The sequence below is a fragment of the Haliaeetus albicilla genome, chromosome Z (genome assembly GCF_947461875.1).
Source record: "Haliaeetus albicilla chromosome Z, bHalAlb1.1, whole genome shotgun sequence".
Classification (NCBI taxonomy): Eukaryota; Metazoa; Chordata; class Aves; order Accipitriformes; family Accipitridae; genus Haliaeetus; species Haliaeetus albicilla.
In genome coordinates this window covers 3,430,169-3,456,089 of record NC_091516.1, presented here as the reverse complement: position 1 = coordinate 3,456,089, position 25,921 = coordinate 3,430,169, and the positions used below count along the sequence as shown (strand labels likewise).

The 25,921-nt window shown below is 37.0% G+C and overlaps 2 protein-coding genes across 3 annotated transcripts; one reads left to right on the top strand and one right to left on the bottom strand.

Moving 5' to 3' along the window:
* The first annotated feature begins 212 nt into the window (after window positions 1–212).
* On the top strand, window positions 213–8,497 carry SELENOP (selenoprotein P). Of its 2 annotated transcripts, none has more exons than XM_009918235.2 (5): window positions 213–359; window positions 1,818–2,021; window positions 3,766–3,978; window positions 5,704–5,821; window positions 6,713–8,497. In XM_009918235.2, the coding sequence occupies exons 2-5, from the start codon at window positions 1,831–1,833 to the stop codon at window positions 7,358–7,360; spliced, it is 1,170 nt and encodes a 389-aa protein (XP_009916537.2). In that variant the 5' UTR covers window positions 213–359; window positions 1,818–1,830; the 3' UTR covers window positions 7,361–8,497. The 2 variants fall into 2 exon arrangements, with proteins under 2 accessions (XP_009916537.2, XP_069633574.1); XM_069777473.1 differs by having other exon boundaries at window positions 6,713–7,342.
* CCDC152 (coiled-coil domain containing 152) lies at window positions 7,964–25,921 on the bottom strand. The gene is made up of 9 exons (XM_069777474.1): window positions 25,113–25,921; window positions 22,529–22,645; window positions 21,473–21,578; window positions 13,790–13,858; window positions 12,663–12,727; window positions 11,107–11,209; window positions 10,269–10,396; window positions 9,262–9,348; window positions 7,964–8,718 (listed from the first exon to the last, which is right to left on the bottom strand). Exons 2-9 carry the CDS (start codon window positions 22,613–22,615, stop codon window positions 8,596–8,598), a joined length of 768 nt encoding a protein of 255 aa, XP_069633575.1. The 5' UTR covers window positions 22,616–22,645; window positions 25,113–25,921; the 3' UTR covers window positions 7,964–8,595.

The window sequence follows — 25,921 nt, the reverse complement described above, 5'->3', positions numbered from 1 at the left end:
TCCCCCTATCACTTTTTGGCCCACGCTCCGCCTCTGACTGTACCACTACCTCCAGCTGACTGGGGTGACTGACAAACTGCATAACCTCATATTCAAAGTTATTATATTAAAAATACCTCGTCATTCTGCACAGTAAATGGTTTCCACTTAGAATTAGTTAATGGAGAAATATTTTGGCTACTTTTGTTGAAGGGGTTTGCTTTGCTTGCAAGGTCATTCAGAATAAGCCCCCTGAACTTTGAACCATATCTGCAAAGTGAGATAAACAAGAGCCATATAAATACCACAGCCCTTTTCTCCACAGTGTTTTCTTCTGCAGTGGAGGTAGGCACGGCTGCCAAGGAGAGGGAGAGGAAAGGGTAAGTGTGCTGGTTTTGCTATGAAAGAGCTTCATGACTTAAGATTTGGCACAGTGTCTGCTTGTTGTTTTGGCTAAAAAGGCTGCTGGTGGAAATTTCTGTTGGAAACCTACTAGAAAGTTGAAATGTGAAGAGAAGTGTAATTCAGAATGTAGCTCTCATCTGCTTCACAGGGTGAAACAGCTGTTGCTGGGTGCTGTATGCCAGTGCTGCAGAAGGCTATAAAGGCATAGAAGGATCTCAAGATATTATAGGAGTTTCATGTGTTTGTAATGGATACAAAGGCAGGCAGCTTTCCACATGTGTGGAAAGAGTAAAAAAATGACCCTGTTGATATCTATTGGACCACAGATTAATCTTCAAAGTACTGTACCTAAAAAGCTTTTGGTGGAATTGCAGGAAAGAAACATTAGGGACAGATGGATTTCACAAATGATGTTGGCTTTGTAGAAGCTGGCTCTTGTTTTAAAAGACCAATTATTAAAATTATAAATTTTTTTTAGAATATGACAAGATCAATTGAAACCCGTGTTATTTATCAGTATTTAGTGTTTCCAAAACATTCTCTGTTTACTGTCAGACTTTAATGCGAGTGGTAAAATGATACAATTCCACAACCTAGTACAAATCAGGGAACAGTTCTATAATTTTACATATTTCTTAATAATAGGTGTTTTCTAAACATATTAAGCCAAAATTATTGTGTTAATGGAATAAAAGGAAAAGATAATTACCATATTTCTCGTATGCTTTGATTTTCCTAAACATTAAAGGGACTAAATTTAGATAGGAGATCTTGTAAGATCTGAGGAATCCTGAAAGTCAGTTTTCATCTCCTGTTTTTGCAGAATTGTTTGTAGTGCCTGTGTTATTAACAGATTTTTCTCAGTGGGATCCAAATACTACAGACTAACTGACTTGTAAAAATCTTTAAGTCCTTTTTTAATTTCTGCAAGGTTCTGTAATACTTGCTGTGTAGCAAAATACACTGTTGGTGCAAGTACTTTTAAGTCAGTAGAATTACTCTGGAACCTGGAGTGAACTTGTCTAGATTCTAACTGGTATAAACTGGCTCAGCACAACTGATTTCAAAACACAAACAATTAGGCTACTTTAAAATCACTGAAGTGTTAAAAACAGTCAAGAAGAAATTACAAAGAGGAAGGAACAATGTAGCCTGTTTAGTAGCATTAAAAGAAAATCCAGTTATTCTGAACACTTACTTTTCAGCTGTTTACATACAACCACAAAAAAATACTGCCTATTTATTATAGGGGAACTCCACTGCAAAATGAAAGAAACATGATCAAGCAGTAAACAAAGTAGCTCAAATTTTCTTACAGTTTTTTTTTTTAAACTGAATGGAGTCAATATCCTGCTGTGTTTTGTTATAGGAATTTCAGAGTCTGAACTTCATTTAGGCATTGATCTCATTTTGTTTATTTTCTCTCTTTTCAGATAAAGCCCAGCCATGTGGGCAGGGCTGGGGCTAGTTCTGGCTCTTTGTCTCCTCCCAGGAGGAGGGACAGAGATCCAGAACTGCAAGGAGGCCCCAGAATGGCGTATTGGGGAGGAGAACCCAATGCTGAACTCTAGGGGCTCAGTGACAGTGGTGGCTCTCCTCCAAGCTAGCTGATACTTGTGCCTGCTGCAGGCTTCCAGGTAAGCATAAATCTCTTCCCCAGTTTTTGTTAAAACATGACTGGGCAATTTTTTAATGCCATCTGAGGATAATACATATGCCCAGCTACACATGCACTCAGTGAACTCTAGCTTCCTCAAATGCTGCCATCCCAGCTGGCATGTGTGACCCAGTGACCAGGTTAACTCTTAGCAGGTGTGTTCTGTGCCAGTGGCTCAGATTCTTTATCTCTTGATAGTCCTGACTGACAGATCATCTTCTCCAGATTGTATTTACAACATAAAAGTATGATCAACTTGACATTAATGAAACCCAAACCACGTGAAAACCCAACAGAAACAGTGCCTCAAGACTATGCTTCAGTTAGCAACAGATGATTAATGTAGCAAAGATGCTGAAGCCAAGAAACTTCATAATTCTCTGGCATGGCTAGAACACCTGAAACAGAGAGATCCGTGATCACTCATTTCTTATGTAAGATCTGTAGGAGAAAAGGCAAATCAAAACATGTGCTTTTAATGTACTTTCCAGTCCCTGTTCAGAGGTCCTAGAAACAAAAAAAAAAATCCAGAAGGCAAGGTAAAGACTGGCCTTTCAAAAAATAGATGAAGCATTTAGGGGAATCATTAGCGTTATCTTTTCATATAAGACCTGGGACAAATAATTAGGTATCATGACAGTAACAGCAGCAAGAAAAAAAATTTTGAGCTGACCCAAACAGAAACTGCATGCAGCCCTTATCTTGGATTCACTTAGTGATTATGAAAGCATTTTGGTTTAAAAATTCATAGTACCGGTTTCAGAGCTTGATTTTATCACTGTAATAACATCTTAGTTTCCCCCTCTAGGCTGCATAACTTCATATTATAATAGTCTTTGCAAGTTTTTTAAGAACTAGATTTGAAAAAGTGGTGGTAAATCTCTGGCTCCATCAAAGTAAAAAGCAGGCTTTGTGCTTGGCTTTCAAAGTTGTTGGGTTTGATTCTGTACCTTTTAGAAAGGTCTTAAAGAATCTTTTAAGCTCTAGACTGTTTCTCCTGAAATGGGGGGGAAAAATGTTTTCTAAAGGGATTTAATAGGAAGGATACAAATGAAAAGGAAAAAAACCCCACATTATACAGCGAGAAAGCAGCTTTCTGTACTAGAGAACAGAGAAGGACTTTTGTGATGGGATGCTGAAGGGAAAGACGAATAACTTCCAGACAGGTCATGCACACATTCTATAGCCATCCTTTTGACCCAGTTGCTGTAATATCCCTTTTCTGGCTGTTATAGAAAATAGCCATGTCAAGATGAGTGGGAGAGCTATCGGCTTTTTACTGCAGGTTTGCTTTCTTGATTAATCATCTTCCTGCTGTATTTACAGTATGCATTCTTTAACCAACTATGTGACCAAAACCTCAGCATTTAAATAAAGACATCAGATAAACAAACTGTCTTAGACCATGAAGAGCATGAAAGAACTAAAATAACACTGAATTCAGTCTGAAAACAGAGGTCTGCTTTGCTTAGTACTGCATTCTACTTACAAGGACAGGACCCATGGCATATTAACTATTGAGTCTGGTTTGGTGACAGTATAGTTGATAGTGGTAGCAAATGGCAAGAATGTTTTAATAGTGTTAGATTTTTGCTGTTAAAACTGGGAGAAAGTAACATTCACTGTAATAACAGCAAGATGGAGAATATTAGCTTTTGTTGAACATTGCAAATCTCAAGATTCTCTGATGATTTATGGTCTTGTTTCTTTACATTCTTGACTAGATTGGAGGACCTGCGAGTGAAGTTAGAGAATGAAGGACTGGTCAATATCTGGTATATGGTTGTCAACCATAAGGGAACTTATTCCCAGAGGAAATTTCACCTTCTGAAAGAAAGTGTTTCAGACCATATTACTGTCTACCAGCAAGATGAAGAGCAAGCTGATGTCTGGACTACCTTAAATGGAAACAAAGATGACTTTCTCATCTATGACAGGTCTGTGTTTAGGGGGGAACACAGGAAAATATTTGCATGTATTTAGAGTAGTGCTTTGTAAATCTCTGTATTATTTCATTGATTTTCAAATAACCTGATTACCTCACAACCAAGACATCATAATCAACTGGGAAGTTGCACTAAGTAAAGTACTTGCATTTACTGGAAAAAGGAAGGAAGCTACAAAAGAAAAGTCTGCTTTTGCTTAAGGAAGTTTGGGATAAATAAATTTTTCTTTATAATTACTGTGGATTTAGAGTAATGTAACTAAGCGTAGAATTTGATAGCATGATTCTGGTCTAACACTGTTTTTATTTTCAGACAACTTCATTACAACCACGCACATGAAAGTAGAATCAAATGAAAAAAATCTATCTGAGTTCTCATGAAAACATTTTGACCAGAGGTTGTTGAAAATGTCATGTAGCCATATGGAAAAATTAGTCCTTAGGTGAAACTTTAAACTTTGGAAGAAAATAGCTTTGTGATCATAGGATTCTGGGATATGTATCTTTTGGCCGAACCAGTAATAACCCTTTAGTTGAAATCCTGATTTTTTTCAGTTTTGATATGATAGAAATTATTTGACAAGTCCTGCACTTCTAAAATGTCCATCCTAATTACTATTATGTTACTGTAACGAACATTCTCAGTTCATACTGAAGCATAATTAAGTTTAATAAACAATTAGAAAGTTCCTTTTTTTTTGGTAATCTGATGAAATGGAATGAATTAGCTAAATTAGGCTTGTGGGATGAAACTAGCACTGGAATGATCTTTAGAAAGTGATTGCATGTTACAGCAGCAAATACGCCTAACTATGGAAGGTTGCTGTTGTATGACAGACAAACAGAACAAAGCTGTATGTAGCCCGTGGAGTGGCCCCAAAGCTGACGCCTGGCTCATGGCATTTGAAAGGTTGAACAGTTTTGTGCTGTCGACACATAGGGTACACCTATACTATGAATTGGTTTGGCATTAGTTTGGCCATGATCCATCTGTGGTTCAAGGAATGTATGTCCTTATTGTGCCTTTATTGGCATTGAAGTCTTTGCCTGTTGCTGGTCCTAGACCTGCACTGCAGATGTATACAGAGCTAAGGCTGGAGGACCGTGTGTTGACATTGCAGGTGGGATACTTAACGAGGTGCCCTTGTGTACGAGTTCTGCATTTACTCCATCTCCTTTAAATGTACCAGTTGTGTAGTCAAGTGCATACCAGAACACTCAAGTACAGACATGGGGCAAAGAGGCACCATAAAAATCCCCTCATACACACTAAATCAGTAATGCAAATGCACCACAATGCACATTGCAGTCAAAATACATGTTACGTTGCATAAAAACATTTTTTGTAAGGATACAACAACCATGTGGCAATTTGTCCCACTATGCATTGTGGTACAAATGAGCCCCCCTCATTAGCAAGATAGGTCTGTCATGAGTGTACCTTTGCTAGTCTAAATGCCACTAAACTAGAGGCCAGTAGTGTTACTACATTGGCCAGAAATCACGCTTCACAGTACTGTCCAATGCAGTTGAGAGGGCAAATGTTTGTAAGGCAGATACTGGTTTTGGCTGTAAACTCCTTGGACAGAAACACTCTCCATGGGACTGTACCATGTGGGTGGATTGACATGAATGAAATAAGGTATGATAAGAAAAGATACTTAATTTTAGGTATATGTTTATATATATGGAGCCACAAAGTTCTTTCTCTCCTTAGATGCGGCCGTCTAGTGTATCACCTGGGTCTGCCCTATTCCTTCCTGTCCTTCCAATATGTAGAAGAATCTATTAAGATTGCATACTGTGAAAACAAGTGTGGAAACTGCTCTTACACGGTATTTTCTTGTTTAATCCTGTATATACTAGGAAAGGAAATTGGATTTGACTGGTACTTAACTATTCCAGTGTGATTAATCCAAAAAGACGTGATTTAGAATTTACACATTTCATGTGTCTTGATAGAGAGCTTTTAAACATTTTTCAAAGTGAGTTATAATTTATAATAGACTGTTTATCTGAATTCGTGCCCTTGATAGAAATGCAAATCATTTTCAGAAATCTAAATGCAATCTTGGAGGCTAATTCTGTTTCTGAAGTTATGTACAGTTAGTGAGCAATTAGCTACTCTAGTTTTTGGGGACAGGTAGGTACTTCAACAAATAGTAATTTTTTTTAAGACCTGGGAATCAAATCTGAGCTGCTTTGAGTTACTATTCCTTTTAGTTTACATTTAAACACAGCATACAAGAGTTACTTTAAAAAAGTGATAATACAAGCTGACAAATTATTGTTACTGTTATAAAAGAAGGGTAGCTTTGTTTTACATGTAACTAAAGATCAGAACTACTTTAAGGATTATCAAGAAATGTACATACGTAGTTATGAAACTTCAATGAGAAGAATAATTTTTGATCCCATCATACAGTTTTCCAGCTAAATGGAGACCTCGGGCAGGTCAGACATGGGATCCTAGAAAAAGAATACTTTTTATTAGCAATTACTTGAATTATAATTCTTAAAAGTTTACATTAAGAGCCCTGTCTAGTTATTAGTAGTGTTGTAAAACAATGTTCTTTTTGATACATTCATATCTCTCTTCAGCGAAGTAGCCCAAATAATTTAAAATTGGGTTTCATGTTCTGCAAAAATGTTAAGATAATTGATGTTTTACAACTAGTTTAATTAAATAGAATGCCTTATATTTAATGCAGAGTTCTGTTTTGCAGGAACCTGATATTGGTGGTATATGTGAAAATATCACTAAAAAAGCAGAGGAAAAGCTAGCAGAGCTAGAACCCAAACCAACTGGTCAACATTCACATCACCACAACCTCCACAGACATAGACAGCAGCACCACCATCGCGAGGGCAGTCGTCATTCCAAAAATGAGAACCATCAGGCTCCTTCTGAAACTCAAAGACATCATCCTCACAGCGGTCGGCGTCATAGAGTCTTTGGCCATAACAGACATGATCAGACAGGTAGTCATGCACAGGTAGACACTGTTCCTCAAGGAGAAAGTGTGGAAATTACACAAGATAAAAAGCTATGAAAAAAAGGGAAAAGCAGCTGTAAAAACCAGTTAACTTGAAACTGGCAGACAGCATCAGACTCAACTTCTAGTAGCTGATGCTGTCATTGTCGACACCTTTTGTTTGAAGAGCTAGGAAATTCTGTCACTTGACAGTGTCGTGGAGCACTTCCAAATTCTTGCAGGTGACATGGCCAACTGTCAGCAGAGGACATCACTGAATCTTGACAGTGACGTCTGCTGACTGCTGCCTGACAGTCACCAGCAGCAGGAGCAAGTGAAACTAGTGACACCTGACAGTGACAGGAAAAGGCAAGAAACTGAGCCTGAAAAACAAACTAAGCACCTTAAAAATGCAAGGGAGTCCTACTACCTAAATTCATATAGTTGCAAGAGTGAAAAAATGATCAGATTAAGTGGTTTTATTGCCCCCAATTACATATTATACTGACAGGTGTGTAGAGTTAAAATATTGCAAAGAACTAGACTTTTAGAGCAGTGCTGTTAGAATTACACAATACCTGTCAAATTCCATCAGTGAAAAGCTTCATAATTTAGAGGAATTTAATTGACCTGTAGTTTGTTTTTCAGTTGCACTGGGAAGGTGTCGGCATTCTTGATTAATTTGTCTGTCTTGTTTCTCTTCTAACATTCTGCTTGCATTTGTGAGGGCAGGAGCATAAACTATGACCTAGGGGCTCCTGTCTGATGTTTTGCAATCAAGAATAGAAGACAACCAAACCAGATATTTTAATCATTTTTTATTAAGAAGATGGGATGTATTCAAAAGTTGGGGTTTTTTTTCCTAACCTAGGGATACAAATTATGTACAAGAAAAGCTTATTCCAAAGCAACGTGCCAAGATAACTTTTTATCTCAAATGTAAGATACAAGCAGTAATTGCATTATTTTAAAGTAACAGATTTATATACTTAACTTTTGTGGCTTAGATACAGTATCAGGGCCCATTAATACATACTACTACAGCTTGTAACATCCCACTAAATCAGTAAGATTGTGCCTAAAGTGAGAAACAGCGTTAACAACTCTCCATGCAGAATCAGTATCAGTATCAAAAAGAGGGAGGGGCAGAACAAATTCATCTTGGTTTAATGTTTATCTTTGTTTATAACAGTGTTGAATGTGATAAATCTCTATGGATTAGTAAGATAAAATACCACTTAAACTTTTGTAACTTCTCTGTAGCTTAGCATTCCTAACCTTTGATTAACTGAGTTGAAGTAAAAATATAGTTGTTCGAAGGATTCCTACGTGAAGAAGAGAACATTTAAGAAAGGAAAACTGCTTTGAAAGTGTACACCATAATTAATGATGGTTTAATAGGGAAATTATTACTCCTACGAAACCTGAATCTTTTTATTGTGAATGCTGATTAGCAAGAAAGTAGTCATGAATATACACAGAATGCATGCCTTTGGAATATTTGACAAGACTGTTTTCAATAAAAAATATTCCATATTTCTTCATATCTTGGTTTTACTTTCAGGTGCCCAGCTTGAAATACACTGTTTCTATTTCTCATAGTATCTACTACTGAAATACTTCATGTGATCTACTCAAAATCGCCTCCGTTTGACGTGCAGGTTCTGGCCTTTATTAAGACGTTGCTCTAAGTCTTTTATGGTGTTTTGGAGAATTTCAATTTCCTTGTTTTTCTCCTCCTGGAGATGCTGGAGCTTCTGTAAAAAATGCAAGCAAAGGCACCATTGTTAAACATCACATAGAATTATGTACCAATACAACATGTTATTACTAATGAGAAATACTCTAATAAGGATATTTTTCTCAGTATTTTGTTATCACAAAATTACAAAGATGACTTCCCCAGAATCCTATTTTTGTGACATCCCAAAGTCCCAAGCCTGCAAAACCAATAATGCACATATATAATTTATATCACAGTCATTTATGTCAGTTCTATCTTAAGTTCCCAGGTTAACTAAAACTGTACTAAAACCACTTCACATGTGGGCTTTTGTTGTTGTGAACCCCAGCTATCACAACATCAGTGCAAAGAGACATGAAATTAGTTGTCTAAAGGTGGGAGGGGTGTGTGGGAGAGTAAGATGGACCCCTAAGGCATGAAACTCCACCCCCCTACACTCCTCCATTCCCAAAGTCTTGTTGCAGAACAGACACAGTAGATCACCAGGGAAGTGCTGTGTCAAACAGGTTGTAACAGTATTTAGTATCTGCAGACTACAGCCTATTAAAGCACATACCCTTCGATAGATACTTTGTGGCAAGACAGAAGCCTCTGAATATGATTTTGTTGCTTTATTCTGAACTCTTGCTAATTTAGCATTGAACTAAAAGAATTGGGAAAAGACAAAACATTAAGAATCAACAGGGAAAAAAGTCTGTTAAATAATACAAGTATAATTTTAACTTTTTTAAAATTGGATTTTGTACCCAAAAGTAGCAATAGCAAGCTTTTCTACGATTTAATCCTAGGATAATGAAGCTACTTAAGTTTATTTTCAAAAGTTATGTTTCTTAAAAAAATGCCTCAAAATATTGCAATAAGTAAATAGTAGATATATGATAAACCAAATACATTTAGACAAACAGGATAATTACTAAAAAAAAATATTTGAAGTCTCCACAGCTGCATGTGTGCAGGAGGGAAAAATGCAGAGGATGCTAAAAACCTCTGAAACTGTCGCCCTTCCCTCACGTTCCAAGAGCAACTCAACCTGAGCACTTTCACACCTTACTTATTTTATAATATGTGAAAGGTTCAAAGTATTTCCTTAATTGTTTCTGTAATGATAGTGGCTTAAAACCTGAGCTGTGAAATATATGTTGAATTCTGTGACTCAAATATCTGCAGGATTAAAAGTCTTTAAGCTCTTGGAAGTTTGTAAAAAAATGTATCTTCCTAGCATTCAGAAATTGAATAAAAATAAGCAGAAAACATAGTTTTGGGGTTTTTTTTTATAGCTCAAAAATTAGCAAAGTTTTCAAAATAATTTACTTTAAAACAAGAACACAGCAAACTTCAGTCTCTCTATACAGTAGGTAGAACTTGATTCCTGAGCTGAAGTGACTCATACCATTGTGGAAGGGAGCACATGCCACTGATCTTTGTTAAGACAATAGTTTTTTTAAGTTCCCTAGATTCTATCATATTACTTTGTTAAGTAGTAATTAACATTTTTCACTACACAGTCTCTTCTAAATTTACCCAATGCCCAACTGATCTTTAATTCAGCTTTGTAATGCATACCTCTACCTGCAGTTTAATTATTTCATTCTGCTTCTCTTCATTTTGAATTTTCAGCTGTCTAGTTAACTCTAATATTTTCAGTTCTTTTTTCTCTCTCTGTTCTTTATACTCCACTTCTTTTACTTCAACTAGTAACACAGTAACACCAAATACAATGATTATAGGAGATGTTTATATAGAAAAATTACATAATTTTCCAAATATTAAAACTTTCTTGAACAGCAGGCCAATATTTCACAGGAAAAAAATTTCATTCAAGCAAAAAACATACTTTAAAACTATGTGAAAACCACCCTGTCTCATCCCAGTAGGATGGAGTCTCTTTAAAGAAGCATCACCTTTTACAAAGAGTTTGGCTTTTTTCAGCTAAATGGATGACCAAAAAATCCTACTCTTCAAGGCTATGCCAGTAATGGAAAAAATTAATACAGAAATCAGTCCTTTCTTGTTGCAGTATTATTTATTTGTGAAAATAACATCCTGCTCTCCTGAACATAGCTGGAACACTCTAACAGCAGTCTAGCTTATAGTTCAAAGCAATTTTCCAGTCAACATTTAACCCAAAATTTCATTCCTTCAGATTTTTAGGTCCAAGTACCCGGTGTCTGTTCTACCTATTTGGGAATTTCTGCTCATCCTGTGTTGCTATACTATTGCCTCATTGCCACTGTCTACTCTCTTGAGCAAAGACAAAATTCGGTTAAACACTGTCCACTTCTGGCTTTCGTATGTTTCCACTAGGAAGTGGAACTTGTACTTACCCTAGATGAGGTATAGCTCCTACAAGTTACAACATGTTTTACCCAATGGTATAGCATTCAGTCTTCAGAGAACTTACATTTTTTTCTTATATCGCAATTCAACTGTGTTATTTCTAATTTGTGGTCTTCCTCTTTGTTTTTAATTGCTATCATAAGTTTCTCAATCTGATCTTTATATTCCTGTAAATGTAAAAAGCTTCATAAAAATCTTGAGGTGTCTGTGCTTTTAGCCTTCTGCAAAGCACAGCACTGATGTAAAAATGCACTTGTTTTATCCTCTATGTAATAAATTCAAAATGCCCAATTACTTCTAACACAATCTGGCTGAAGTCCACAGATGAAAAATGTAGCAGATTTCATTGTATTACAGCTATCAGTTAATATAAAATTAGAAATTGTACTTACTAGGAGAACAGGCAAATGGAGAGGTAATATTCTTCTCCCCAGTCCTGGATCTGATACAATGCTGCAGCTAGTTAAGTGACTACAGTTTTACTTTTGTGGATTTTTGACTGTAAGATTGTATAACAAAAATATATTTAAAGTATGAATTTTGTTAATATTGCTTATACCAAGGATTCCACCACTTCATACTGGCAGCAGTAGAAACATCAGTGATTTCAGCACTAGTGATGCTGGTGGCATTGATACTCAAATGAAGAGTTTGAGCACACCTATTTTAAATTTGCTCCAATAACTACTCCAGAATTACCAAGGAATTGGCTGTAGCTGCCAATGTAGAGGTGCTTACTCCAAAGCCCTTGTCAGAGCCTTCTGACAAGGTAGGTAGCCACTCACCAGAGCAATGCTCGGAGGCACTCACAAAGGCAGTTACTGATTGGTGGTAACAGTATATAATGGACATAGTCAAATAAGTGCCTTCAGAACAACACTAGGAAGTTCCACTATGTCCATACATGTATATAATGTATAGAACCATAGTTTTCTCATGTCATTCAGAAGGCATTACTTATTTCATTCTCAAACCGTCAAGATAACAGCTCTATTGGTATAAAAATTTTATTTTAATTCATAGATAGTACAAACACAGGCAAAGAAAATCAGCAGTGAGATTCCTAAGCCTATACAGGTAACAGATCTGCAATCTTAGCACAGAGAACAAACACAGCTTGTGACTAGCCCTGCTGGTGTTACCTCCTTTCCAAAAATGAGTGGTGTAGGTAAAAAGTAGAAAGATAGTAAATGAAATTTATTTTGAGCATTTACTCCCAAAGAAACTATAGACAAAATTCAGACAGTTCTTGATTCTCTGGCAGGACAGCAGGGACTGTGAATATCAAAACCTTATTTCCACACAAAAATGTATTTTAATGCATGGGATTAGATTTTAGAATGTAAAGTTGAATTTAAAGCTAAATACAGCTAAAAATAAAAAGCTTATCTTAGATTGAGTCAGAGTTCTCAGCGCTTAGTAGTTTCGACCTCTTAGTCGAAGGCATTCTTACATTGATACTGTCATGAGGACAACTTGTCTCTTTTTACACATGATAAATGTTAGAAGTGCAACAATAATGGTATTAGTAGCAAACCCAAGAATATAAAGACATATGAACTGCTACAATAGAGATAAAATATTATTCCTCTACCTAAAGAATGATCATTTGTAACTTACCAGTTCACAAGCCTTTAATTTCTCTTCCAAGATGTGAATGGTACCCTTCAGTCTATCATTTTCATCTACGTAAATAAAAAACTGTATGGTAGACTAAAAAGTATATTTTGGCAGAATTATTAACATGAAAGCATAAGGAAATTACTTTCTTTTTTTGACTTGTCTGAACTTCAAGCAATTTTTCTTGTAGACATGATAATCATTTACAGAACTACATAATTTCAGTCTCCATTTTTTTAACAAGAAAATCGTAGTTTAATCATAATACTTGCCTGATATTACTACTTTGAAGTGTCTTTTGCCTTTTGATAACTGAAGCATTCAAGAACATCTAGATGCAAAGTTCTCTGGCTCAGAAAATAAAGGATTATTATCATGGCTACAAGAGTTTTGAATTGGAAGGTGCAACTTCTTAAGTACTTGTTTCCCAAAAACTAGAAAGTAGTATCTCAAAACCAGAATTTAGAAAAAGCAGATAATGCTTTTTTGTGATTATTAAAAGTCACTCTGAGTATTAAAAGTGGCCATATACTTCCAAATTTTAGAGGTGTATTAATATTTATGCTAATATGCCTTGACCACACAACAGGCATAAAATTAACTACATGGTGTACAGCTAAACTGTGGTATAAAGACAGAGCAAATATTTATAAATTTTATTTTAAAATAGCAGTAAGTAATTGTCAAATATTTATGGATAACAGCTAAATTTTAATAACATTACACTGAGGATTAAGATTTTTTGGTTTAACAAAGTGATAAAAACTATGCATAAATGCTTTAATAGACTACAGTCCAACAATTGAATGATACTTTCTCACTTTTTGTAAAATTGCCTGTGCTATGCTGAAATAAATTTAAAGCCCGAATATTGATTGAAAAAACCTCACTGAGGCAGAACTTCTTTACTTGTGAATTCTAAGTAGGATAATAGCAATAGACATTTATTAAGCATATAGACCACCAAAATCTGCATGTGATTGATGTTAGATACATTATTTTTCTTTTCTCTTTGGCTGCCAGTGAGTTTCTCTCTCTAAAAAACCAGTAAGTATAAACAAAAAAAAGGAAATGCCTGCTCATTCCAAATTACAGTACAGTACATATAAGAACATTTTTGCTTTTACCTTTCACATTACACTGGTTTTCAATGGTTTGTGTTAGACCCTTTATCACATTCTGTAGAGTAGTACATTCTAAAAGAAATGAAAAATCCAGCATTTCTGAATAATTTCTTCACAATTTTAATTTTATATATTGTTTATAAACTTTTCTCAAATATTTTATAATCATCTTGATTAAATATCCGTCTAAGTCTTCTTACTGACTATAGAAATAACTCAGATTATTATTACATGATTACTGCTTAATTTTAGCTTCTAGTTTGACGATAGATTATAAACAATTTTATCAAGCAATATGAACAATTTCATAAAACTATTATATTTTTCTTTCTAGCCAGAAAACAAGGTTGTTATTGTTTTCTGGGCAATAATGCAAGTTTTCCATGTCAGCATTCCAGCAATTTGATATAATTAATGAAACTGAGGTTTGCCAAGATTCTTTTTGACAAGACCAACACTACCCACTCATTGCAGTTTCTCACCCCCTTTTTAGTGCATATTAACATTCATCTTGTGGCTCAACATAAACTTGGAGAGATTCAGAATATTCTACTATACCCCTATTATCTTGTTTTAAACAAAATTATTATTATGTGTGTGTGTATCTATATACATGCAACCTGTTATCAGTTTACATATTTGTATTTCATAATTTTATTTTTTTAAATTGTATTTTTAGTATTTGAACACCATATGGACTGCCTATAATGTAACATTTGGTTTTCATTAAATACTATTTTTATCCCTTATGTTCCTTGTAACCTTATCAGTAAAGTCACAAAACATTCAAAGACTGGGAACACAGGGGACACTAAAACTGAGGTTGCTTACTCTTAACACCTTTCTTTCTGTTTCCAGAGTACCACTACATTTCTTAAGTGGCTTTTAATTTCCGCAACAGATAAAGTATGCTAAATAACAGTTACTCATCTCGTAAGACCAAAGCTCTGTTGAAAACTGTAGGTCATATAATTAAGACTACATTACAAATAATTGGAGTCAGGAAGATGAATTTAGATCCCAGCTCAGAGATTCAGTTTTCCACTCAATCTTTTTGACCTTTAGTCTATCTTTCCATCAAGTCCTCTTTTCATGCAGCCGAGTAAGTTACCCAGCTGTATTCTCCCCTTCCATGCTTCCAAAACAACAGTAGAGGGAGCACGAACAGCACAGAAACGTTGCCTGCCCTCAGTTCCTGCACTGGATCAAAAGCATTTGAGGAAAAATTCTGTTCAAAGTCAGAAGCACTGGGTTAGCATGCCCATTTGTACCAACTAGTTCTACTACAAATTTTCTCCCATTTGAAAATATATGGAAATAAACCCAAATGCTTACAATTCATGCACAAATTGGAAAGACATCTATGCATTTGAGTAAACAATAGGACAGCAGCTAGTCTTACAATGAATCAATCACAGCTATTTAAGTGCAAGCCACTCTTTTCTCCAGTCCCAAGAATATCTGCTTATCTTTCTTATCTTTAAAGGATGTATCATGGCAAATACCTTATGTAATTACAGCTGTGACAGGAAAAAATTACTGGGAATCCACTAGTTTTGCTTGCCTACATTAAGGAAGAAAAAGCAAAATTTTGCTAAATGTTTACAGCTCTGTGTATCACTGGCATAGCACCTGTTACAGCATTCTGTGTGGTTCCTTCTCTGTAAAGAATACTGCCTACATGCAGAAAGAGTGAACAGCCTAAGTGCTCTTTTTCCATGTTTAATATGTATAATTCATTGCAGTTTCTTCCATCTGCATTTATAATTGAAGTTATTGGCTTTTTTTATAGTGCACTTACTTACATCAAGCGCTTTTTCCTTTAATACCTTTGACATCCTGAAGATGCTAAATAGACCCACCTTAAGTGTTCCATAGACAATAGTTTGACTGCTTTCTTTTTAAAAACTACAGTAGATTTTAGTTCAGAATTGTAGCCTACACCACAAGAGTCCACTTAGTCACCACAGAAAAGGTTGAGGAGCAGAAAACAAGAATGCCAGACTTGCATCTGTCTTAAGTGGATCTGCAATGATTTAAGCGAAACAAAAACTGAGGTCCTGAATCTCACCTTCGTTTAGCAAAGAACACATCAAGACAAAAATAAGCCTGTTTATGACCTTTCAGAACATGTATACACTTGCCTAGTTGCTCATCTTTTCCCACCTTATCTTCGGTTCAAGTGTTTCACTCTCCCCTCTCCCTTGAGTTTTAGAAGTCTTCTTTCTTCCTTTGCATTTCCTTCAGAATTCCCAGTCTTCTTTTACCTTAACAGTCCTAGAGAGACACTTCTGGCAATCAAGGATATCAAGGAGCCCTCAGGTTCTCACTTACAGTTGTTGGACACTTCTTGGGGCCTGAGACGCTATTCCTATTTCTGTTTCTCATACTAACAAAGAGTTCTTCAGCCAGGATAAAATTCTGCTTCCTCCACCACATGACCACTAGCAGCCACGAACCCTTCAGGGTAGGCAGAACAACAGCCTTTCCTTCCATAGTGCTCTGCCTCTCCACTCCTCTGCTGTAAGCAGCATGTTTATTTGGAATCATATGTAAACCATTCACCGGTGTGTGGTCTCTCGTGTTTTTTCCTTAGCTGTTCTGTGAATTGCTTTGTGGTCTACTAATAAGCCTTACATTCTAAGGCTGAGTTGTTTACCTATCCTGTAAATTCATTTGCTTTTGTGTTAAATTTTTAAGAGGATGAACTTGAGAATGCTCTTCACCTTGAGAATGCACATACATTAAGATTGTATGTTCATCAAGAAATTGACGCAGCAGTTCAAACCCAGCAATTTCAGTTGCCTTTGGACCAACTCTTCAAATGGTACTTTCAGGAAATGTGGCTGAGCTGGTTTCTGGGAAACAGCTTGGGACATAAGGCTAGAAGAAATATTTTTTTCCAAGCCACAGTTGGCAATATCACTGTATAAAAGTCATTCTCGCAACTAGAGTCTGTTAGGATAATTGTTGCCAGAGTAAGAATGGAAGTATCAATGTTACATTTGGTCCCTTGCAACTTCTCCGGCTCTGCACAGGATTCTTCTATAACCCCATCAATAATAAAGAGTGGTTTTTTAATCCCACAGTGCTTTGACTTTCAAGTCAAAGGTTTTGCAAAGAATTGAACTATTAGACACAACACTTTTAGTGCTCTGATTCTGAATACACAGTATGCTATTACCCCTTTTGAAGGGTCAGTGTTGCAGGTGAATTTGATAAAGGTGCAAAGACCATTTCTATCCATTTCAAAAAGAAAAAGCAACATGCTTTAGAAACATTATATATTTACTATAATTTATAATCAACTACACCAACAGTAATGTCCTTTTGAAATACTTTTAATGTTACAGTCACTGCTGATCTCCCATAACATGGTAACTGTTTACCTGAAGGTTCTTCTGACAGCATCCGCTGTGGATTGTGGCAATTTGCTGCCCAAGATGTTTTGTGATACTTTGCTTTCTGATCACCATTAATGAATACAGTTGAAAAATATAAACTTATAAGTACTTCATTTCATGATACTTGAAGTGTTTACCTTATTGGTAAGCATGTTAACCTAACAGAACAGCCATGATAACTGTCTTAATTTCTAAATACATTCTATCCCTTTGGCATCTCTCATTTACCTTTTGCTTCCTTATCATCAAGTAGCTTTCAGAACCACCTCTTAGATGTCCCATGTTGTTCCAAGTTCCTACTTTTCACTTTTTTTCCTTACTGCTACTAACAGCTCTGCAATCTCTCTTACTCATTGACCAGAATCCTCGTCTTTCAACAATTCTGCCTCCTATCTATATCCATACTAATTTGTCCAACTACTATGACTTCAAAATTATTGAGATTTGTTTTTTCCTGACTATTCCTGCAGCTAAAACTGAAGTTCGTATTTCACACTGATTGCCCTGGTATTTTTACTTGGACTTCGGCCACCCGCCCCCCTTTTTTTTTCTACCATGTGTTTCAAAACAGCTCCAGAGGTCATCCTTTTGAGTTATATCAGCATAACTATCTCCTCAAATCATTTCACTCTTATCTCATCGAAGTGAGGCACTACTATTTACAAAGCTCAAATCTGTCTTTTGACTTTCATCTGTTTTCAGTCCATTCTACTTCCACAGTCCTTGTTGCAGTCATCCCAGCTGCTCTGATTTCCTGAGCTGTCTCTTTCACTTGCTCTGCTATCTTTCATCACCTAAATTTTATGGTAAAAATAATTTCTTCTTTTTTTCCACCTTTTCCTTTCCCTTTAAAAAACCTATTTGGTACAAACCCCTTCCTTTTTGTTTTTGTCAATAACGAAGCCTCTTCATCTGTTTCTGAATGACAGTCCTGCATTGTCATTTGTGCTTAATAGAGAAACAAATGCCTCTAATGAGTCTTACCAAACTTCCATCTAGTTCACTATCCCAATTCACAATACCCAGTAGAAGATACTTCAGGAAAGAGTAAAAAAAGCTGGATAAACACTACCCTTAATATATCCTCTCAGCTTCCAAAACACAAAAATAAGGGTGACCTGAGTGAGAGTTACTGTCTTTGTGTTTAACAAATTTGTTAAGTTTTGTTACATGAATTTTTCTATCTTTTTGGACTAGTCTATACTTCTGTTATCCACAAGCTTCTCTGGAATTGATTTAACAACTTTATTTTGTAAAGTATGGAAAAGTTCCTCCTTCTGTTTGCTTTAAATCAGTCCACAAGTTTGATTTTCATCTAGTTCTCTTATTACATTAAATACTGAATATTCATTCCCTAGTCACTTTCTCGATGCCATTCATAATTTTACAGCTATGAGTCATATCAGCTCTATTCTTTCTCTTCAGGCTGAAAAGTTTCCAGTCAACTTAAGTCTTTCTTCAGATGTTCCAAAATTGTGACAAAACCTGTGAGGGCCCCAAGTGCATTCTCCCCCACCCACCTCCTGGGTGTTTAGCTGGGCTCAAGGCCAACTTAGAAATAGTACAGCTGGTGATCTTGAAAAAAGCTGTTTGAGAAAGCTGGAAGAAGACTCAGAAATGGCTGCCCCTCCTTCCCTTGGGAGCTATTTTTAAGCTGAGGCTTTGCCCTTGGCCTACCTTGAGCTATGCTGCAGCTGTGTTGCAGCCACATACTATGTAGATCTAGACCCTGGTCATGACCTAGGGAGTGACTTCCTGGCTTGATTTCAGATCTGCCTCATCACTAGGGACCTGCTAGAGATCACTAGATCACGTCTGGCCCTCGTTACCATTTCTGAACCCGATCCTGACTCAGCCTCCTGTCTTGACCTTGGACCTGTTCCATCCCTACGTACTTGTTTGGTAATGTGGACTTTTGGCTGACCCTGACCGCCCTCACTGGGCCAGCCCTGCATGGGTACAGTGGGAGCAAGTCTCAGCTGGCGAAGCCTCTACCTCTGTGGGCCTTGTTACACAAGTGGCTCCTGATTTCCTGTCCCTTGCTCCTCCCTGACAATACCAAACCTTGCCACCTTCTCTGTTACCTTTTCTAGTTCTGGTATATCTGTTTTGAAACATGGGGACTGGAACATTACATGAAAATCACAGACTTTACAGGGATACGATGTTTGTTTCTCTTTCCTCCATAATCATGCCTATCACTGTGTTTGCTTTTTTGACCGCTGGTATTTTCAGAGAACTGTCCAGAAGGACACCATGATCTCTTTCGTGAAAAGTAGCCAACTAGGGCCAACCAGCGTTTATATAAAATGCCTCCCATGTGCACTGCTATGGGTTTTCATCTCCCCTTTTATCACTTGTCATTCTGTATCAGGAGATTCTTGGTATAACTGAATAGATTAGCATCATTAGCAAACTTCACTCACTCAATAGCTTTTCCAATTAATTTCTGATTATGCTAAATTATTTAATTTCCAGAGAAGATCTGAGTGAAACCAACTGGCAATCTCACTCCAGCATGAAACTAAGATTATTCCTATCCTGTTTCCTAACTTTTAGCAAGTTTACTTGTCAGAGAACGAAGTTCTACAAAAAGATGCACTTTTCAGCAACTCTGCAAACTACAGAAGAATAAGCAACCACAAATATATGCTAAGTACTAGATATTATTTCTCTTTTCAAATACCCGTCTGAAAATATATAGTTCTAGAATTAAAAAAAGGTCTTAAGTTAATAATTTTCTCTTTAATTCCTCCTTTATTTGGCAACTTTGTTATTATGATGTAGAGGCTTATAATTCCCACCTGTAAAATAGTAAATGCCATTTCATTATTTAGCTTCCACTGAACAGTTTGAATCCTCTTAATATTAACTACTATTACCATTCACAACAATTTAGCACCATAATGACATCCGCTATACAAAGTAAAAGAAATACAACCAAAACTGATCACATTAATGCTGACAGTAACACAAGTACAGCCTATGGAATAAACTTACAACAGTGGTATCAGCTTAACTGAACTCAACCTTGAAAGATTATATGCTATTCCTTACGCTTTATAACTGAGTTGGAAATGTCACAGATATAAAATCTTGACAGTGACATTATAAACACAAAATGGGCTGTGACATTGTTTAATCTGACCTCTTCAGAGATTAAATCTCACACAGATAAAAAGTATAATCACTTTGGACAGCTTTTTAGTCTTACAGAAGTTAAACAAATGCCTAGGTAGAACAAGACACTGAGATTCCACCAATACCCAAGGTCCTTTCAGAATTAATTTAAGTGAGCAAAATTCCAAGAGGAATACTAAAACTTCAATATACCAGTCAGCATGGTACAGGGAAAATATATTCCAAATGCCAAACTGGGGTATCAGATTGTCCCTAAATAAACCAAATCTAAGCAACTAAGAAATATAATTCTTTATGCTATCTTGGAGCACCAGCCCCACCAGTCTGACACACCATCTCCAATTACAGGCAAGCTTTGACATTTCAGAAGGCAGCAAAATATGTGTTCAGGAATGCATCTGGCTCATTTCTCCTTGGGCAAAATGTTTCTGGTGACCAGGCGAACCGAAACATTTGTCATATTGATACCAATGGAACAGCTCAGCTGGGGGCATGATAGTGTCAGTGCTGACCTTACTTTTCACAAATGTTGACCCTATTGTTCTACACACACATCTGAGCTGCTTATGGATTAATATAAGTCACAGGCTAGCACTTTAAGTAAAACTACTGCTGTTAGTTTGCTTAAAAATGCTGCCTTTGTAAACTGTGGCAGTTCACTAGAAGCTCAAGAGGCCTGTATGGATGGGAAAGGTAAACATTTGGGCACAATAACATCATCAGGTGTACCAAGCTCACGTGAACGTCTCCCTCTTTCCCTGCCAACACACTGTTTCCTTGGAAAAGGAGATAACACAATCAAAAGAAAAAAGATGAAGAGGAAAAAATGAAAGAAAATAAAAAAGGAAAGTTTTTCTTTCATAGGTACAGCATGCACTCAAAAATCTCTTAAAGTGATAGATATTAATATCAACTGGAAAATAGTTACTTTAATGCAATTCTCAAGATATGTTTGTGGATTAAAGTTATCTGGTTTATGCAAATGAGATGGATTCCATTACATGACCCAAAATTAAGCATTACTGTTTTTCACACATTATCTTATACCCTTGCTATTTTATATGACTGAAAATGATGGAAATATTTCTCAGAAGTTCCTGAATATATGCAAAACCCATACCATTTTTAAAAAATAACTTACCTTCTTTTACTGATTCCTCCTTTGACTGGCTTAAAGTTAACAACCTGTTACATTTTTCCAGCTGAAGAACCAGTAGTTTATTTGCTTCACTAATTTCTGATATGTTCTAGAAAATTGCAAAAAGTCTAAAGTTATATTAATATATTTTAAGTTTTCAATTAATATAAAATTTAAAAATTTCACAACACTGCAGTCAAAACTCTATTATTTGCCAGTCTGGAAGTTCCGCTATAGAGAAGAACAATGCTAGACTTGAGAGCCTGTGCTATTGCAAGTTTACCCTGCGGAACTAAGAATGTCAACTTACATTCCTAGTTATAAACTGGTTTCTTCTCAATTCTGTAGACCACAGTCTGGATCAATCCTTGGCAAGGTTCTTTCTACCTCTTTGCATATGAAGCTGTCAATGCCCTCGCTGAGCACCACTGAGTAATGGGTGTGAATAGGAATTGATATAGTAAGTTTTTTACATGCAAAATGCTAAATTTATTCCAGGTGCCCCTTTTATACTATCTCTAGTATGGATTTACTGATCAGAAAATCACCAGTGAGTTGACCAGCATGGGTCTAACGAGAAATACAGTACCAATTTTCCTCAGTGGATCAATCTTTTAAGAATTGACATATACGTAAAATAAAGGGAGCTCAATGCATATGAAATAAAAGAACAGATGCTCCTGCTATGGTGATGACATATTTCTAGAACAAGGAACAATTTCTGAAAGGATAGTCCAGCAAAGCTGTGTAATATTGTTATTTCCAATAGCAGCTTCTGATACCAAGGGACACTTCCGTGCTTTTCCTGAGAAGCCAAAATCGGCCTCTGCACCGTTGAACTTCTAGCACAGAAACAATGGCTTCTCAGACGTCAGAGAAGTCACTCATATCACGCTGAGATACAGTCAATACAAACACTTTCTAAAGTTGGTATCACATGGCATATTAATCAGAATAAACTGATACCACTTAGAAGAAATTTTCACTTGAAAAGTTTATTAAAATGTCACAAAATATTTATAGATAGTAGTTTCAACATTTTTTACCTTCTTTACTTACCTTTTCTATCTCTGAGAAGTTATCTAAAAGTTTATCAAGGTTCACCACGCTGATTTTCTTCATAGTTTCTTCATGGCTGTGATTCATTTATTTCTGGACCACGTAATCCAGTGATCACTGTATATATAAAAAATAGATCTATGAATCATTTATTTCTCATTCATACTATGTCAAAAGATTTCATATGCACAAATGTAAGCAGGACAAGGAACACTTTTTTAAAAATTAAAACTATTTTGCATGTGAAGCTAAGATCTTGCATTTCTAAGAAATGTAACGGATGTCAGAAAGCTCAAGCAAAATCTACCAAACTGTTAGATGATATAGTTGAATTTGGAATTTTTTGCTGCCATTAAAAAATAACCTGAATCCACTTCCATAGATACAATGATGCAATTTTACCTAAATATATTAGTGGTCTGCAGATAGGATGCTTTTAAAACACATGACCAATTTCTCTTTAGATACGCCACTAAAACAGACTGGTCTTCCTGTCCACAAAGAGTAGGAAATTCAGTCAATTGAAACAATTACTCATTCTCTACTGTGCATATTTTAGAGGAAACAGATGAAATTTTCTTATGTTTGATTAACTTAAAAAATGTTACTTAAGCAAATGAGATTTTACCAGGCACACATTAATGCAGGATCTAGACCTTTTACCTGTGTAGATTCTCTAATACGTAACTACTCAGGCTTCAACTGACACATTTTCTTATAGACAGTTTGCATTAATATCAGTGATGAGACACTGAAGCACATAAACCTTACCATATGAGTAAAAAGACAGTATTTTGAAAAGCACTCATATAATTCCAGATTATTAACACAATTCCTATTTTTAGTAAAAATTCTCCTTACAGAATCTTTAACATACATTTGCAAGGTGGATCTGAAAGACACAATATGAATGCTTCTGAAAATATTGGAACTATCTCTGACCATCAGGCTCCATGAAACAAAAATTCCAATACCAGATAAACCATGTATTACAAACAAAATCATCACTTCTATGTGGTATGAACTGTCTTTTTACAAACAACAAAAAACTGCAATGAGAGATGAACCAGAAGTTAGAATGTGTGCACTACCCAGAGACTGAATGGGTTTCCAGACAGAAACACAGTAAAGTTAGGTGGAAATAGATCATGTAAATGAACAAATACTAAGCAGGAATTAAAATTACATAACTGAATTATTTTCCCAGTCATTCAATATTTACAAGTCTTTACATGTAACTTCTTTAACAAAGCAGTACAATAAAGATATTGGTTCAGTGTGCTTAACACTCATTTTTCTCTTATATCCATTGTTTCCTGAGAGGGACTAAAACTAATTCATTAGCTAAAACTAATTAACTTTTTTTTTTAATCAACACTTTTTAAGAATATGTAACACTAAAGAACTAATGCTTCTAAGTTAGTGATTTTTTTACTAAGTTAGCAATCTTATTGACTTCTAACTTATTACAATGCAATGATTTGTTAAAATGGAATGTAAAATATTTATTCAGGACATTGAATTTTGTAAAACAATTACATATCTTAATATTCTATTAGTTGATAATCTAAATGTACACTATGAATGCCAAGCCCTTATCTTTCCAGTCCTTATCATGGGCAGTATCTTAACGGTTTGTCAATCACTGTTTCTTTTCATCATGCTCTTAAAACTGTGTTTTACCCTCTAAATTTTGACTGAGGATGGGAGTTCAGGGAGCTGCCATGTTGTGTGCTGTTTTGTGTGTGTCCTTATTCCATGGCATCATTTGTTTTCTCAGAAGACAGGATATGCTCAGCACTTGGCAGCATTAAGCAACAGTGCCACTGGGAACTGAACTGAAACAGTAAATTAAAAATAGTATGTTGTATTATTAATGTTGTATTTTTCCAGCAGGACAACTCATCACTTTTGTTTTTGTGTATGTTATTATGATATAGGTTATGTCTTCCAAAGGCATTTTTGTTAAGCCTCCCACCCCTGTTTTGAACTATGATATTTCACTGGGGAAAAATTAAAGATTTAAAATGTATTTTTGACTGTCATAAAACTGACACCCTTATTTAATCTCTCTTTAACACCTTGCCATCTGTGCTCTCTCAGTATCCTTTTTTAGGTATTGTAGCTGATGATCTGATTTTGGAATTTAAGGTTTCTTTTTTGCTTCATGTTAACAGTGAAACCTGTATTTATAACAAAAATAAAATGAGTAGATATTAATTTTTAACTGTGTATTTCAACTGAATGTAGTAATTATGCAATACCAGGCACTTCAAACAGTCTCATCGCTTTTCTGAACGCCACCCTTCTTTAAGATAGGCACCTGACATTTGCACTGACTATAACTTCGCTTTAGTTACCCACTGTTTGAAGACCCTGAGCACATCCAAAACATGGTTTTCTGATCAAAATTATCACCACCCAAGTGGCACGCACAGGTGGGGTGAATCCCACCCCCTCACGCAACAGGGCAGAGGCACCAGCTGCACCACTGCAACCCGCCCCCACTGAGGCCTACCGACCCTCTTTCCCACCGCTGCAGTTTTGTCTACACAAAGTGCCCTGGCTAGAACTAAGACCTCACCGTCTCAGGGGCACAGGACACTCAGAGCACTGCCTTTTACTCCTCAGTGCGCGGGCATCACCGACAGGTGGAGCAGGATAACAGCGCTCCCGACACGGGCGACAAGACAACCCCACCTCGCCCTGCCCCGCTCCCCCACAGCCAGCTGAGAAGAGACGGCTCGCGCGCACCCGAAGGCGGGAAGCCCGCGCCGCCCGCCGAGCGTACCACTGCCGACCCTGTTGGGGGTCGCTTCGCCCCCCTCCTCCCCGCCGGTGGGCTCGACCGCATGCCCGCGGTTGGACCGTGTTGTCAGAGGGGCTGGAAGCCGCCGCCGCCGCGCCCTGCGGGGGCGGGCGGGGCTGAGGGGCTGCGCTGAGGCGCTGAGGCGGGGGGAGCGTGCGGCGGGGGCGGAGGTCGGCGGTGGTCTCTCGGGAAGTCTCCACGGGATAACCGTCTCTTTGGGGGCAGGGTGACAGCGGAGCTGGGGGCAGGGCGCCCCGATGCTGTCTTGACATAACCCCCAGGGCAGTGCCACCCCTCGCCGCCTCACCAAAAAAACCCCCAACAAACCCCAACACCTCAGCAGAGCACCTGCTGAGGCCTTGGTTTCACCCCTCTGTGTGGTACGTGAATTATTTTATCCAACGGCTCCTCACATCGACATGAACGTCGGCTGAGGGGGACACTTCACGTGCGAACGGGCGTTCCTTCGAACAGCAGCCGACAGGCGCAGGACGGGAGCGCTTCCGTGCGTGGCGGAGAGATCGACCGAGTCCCCCGGTCTCTGCTTTCTCGGTATTTCTAGTGTGCGTGTCGCTATGGCTACC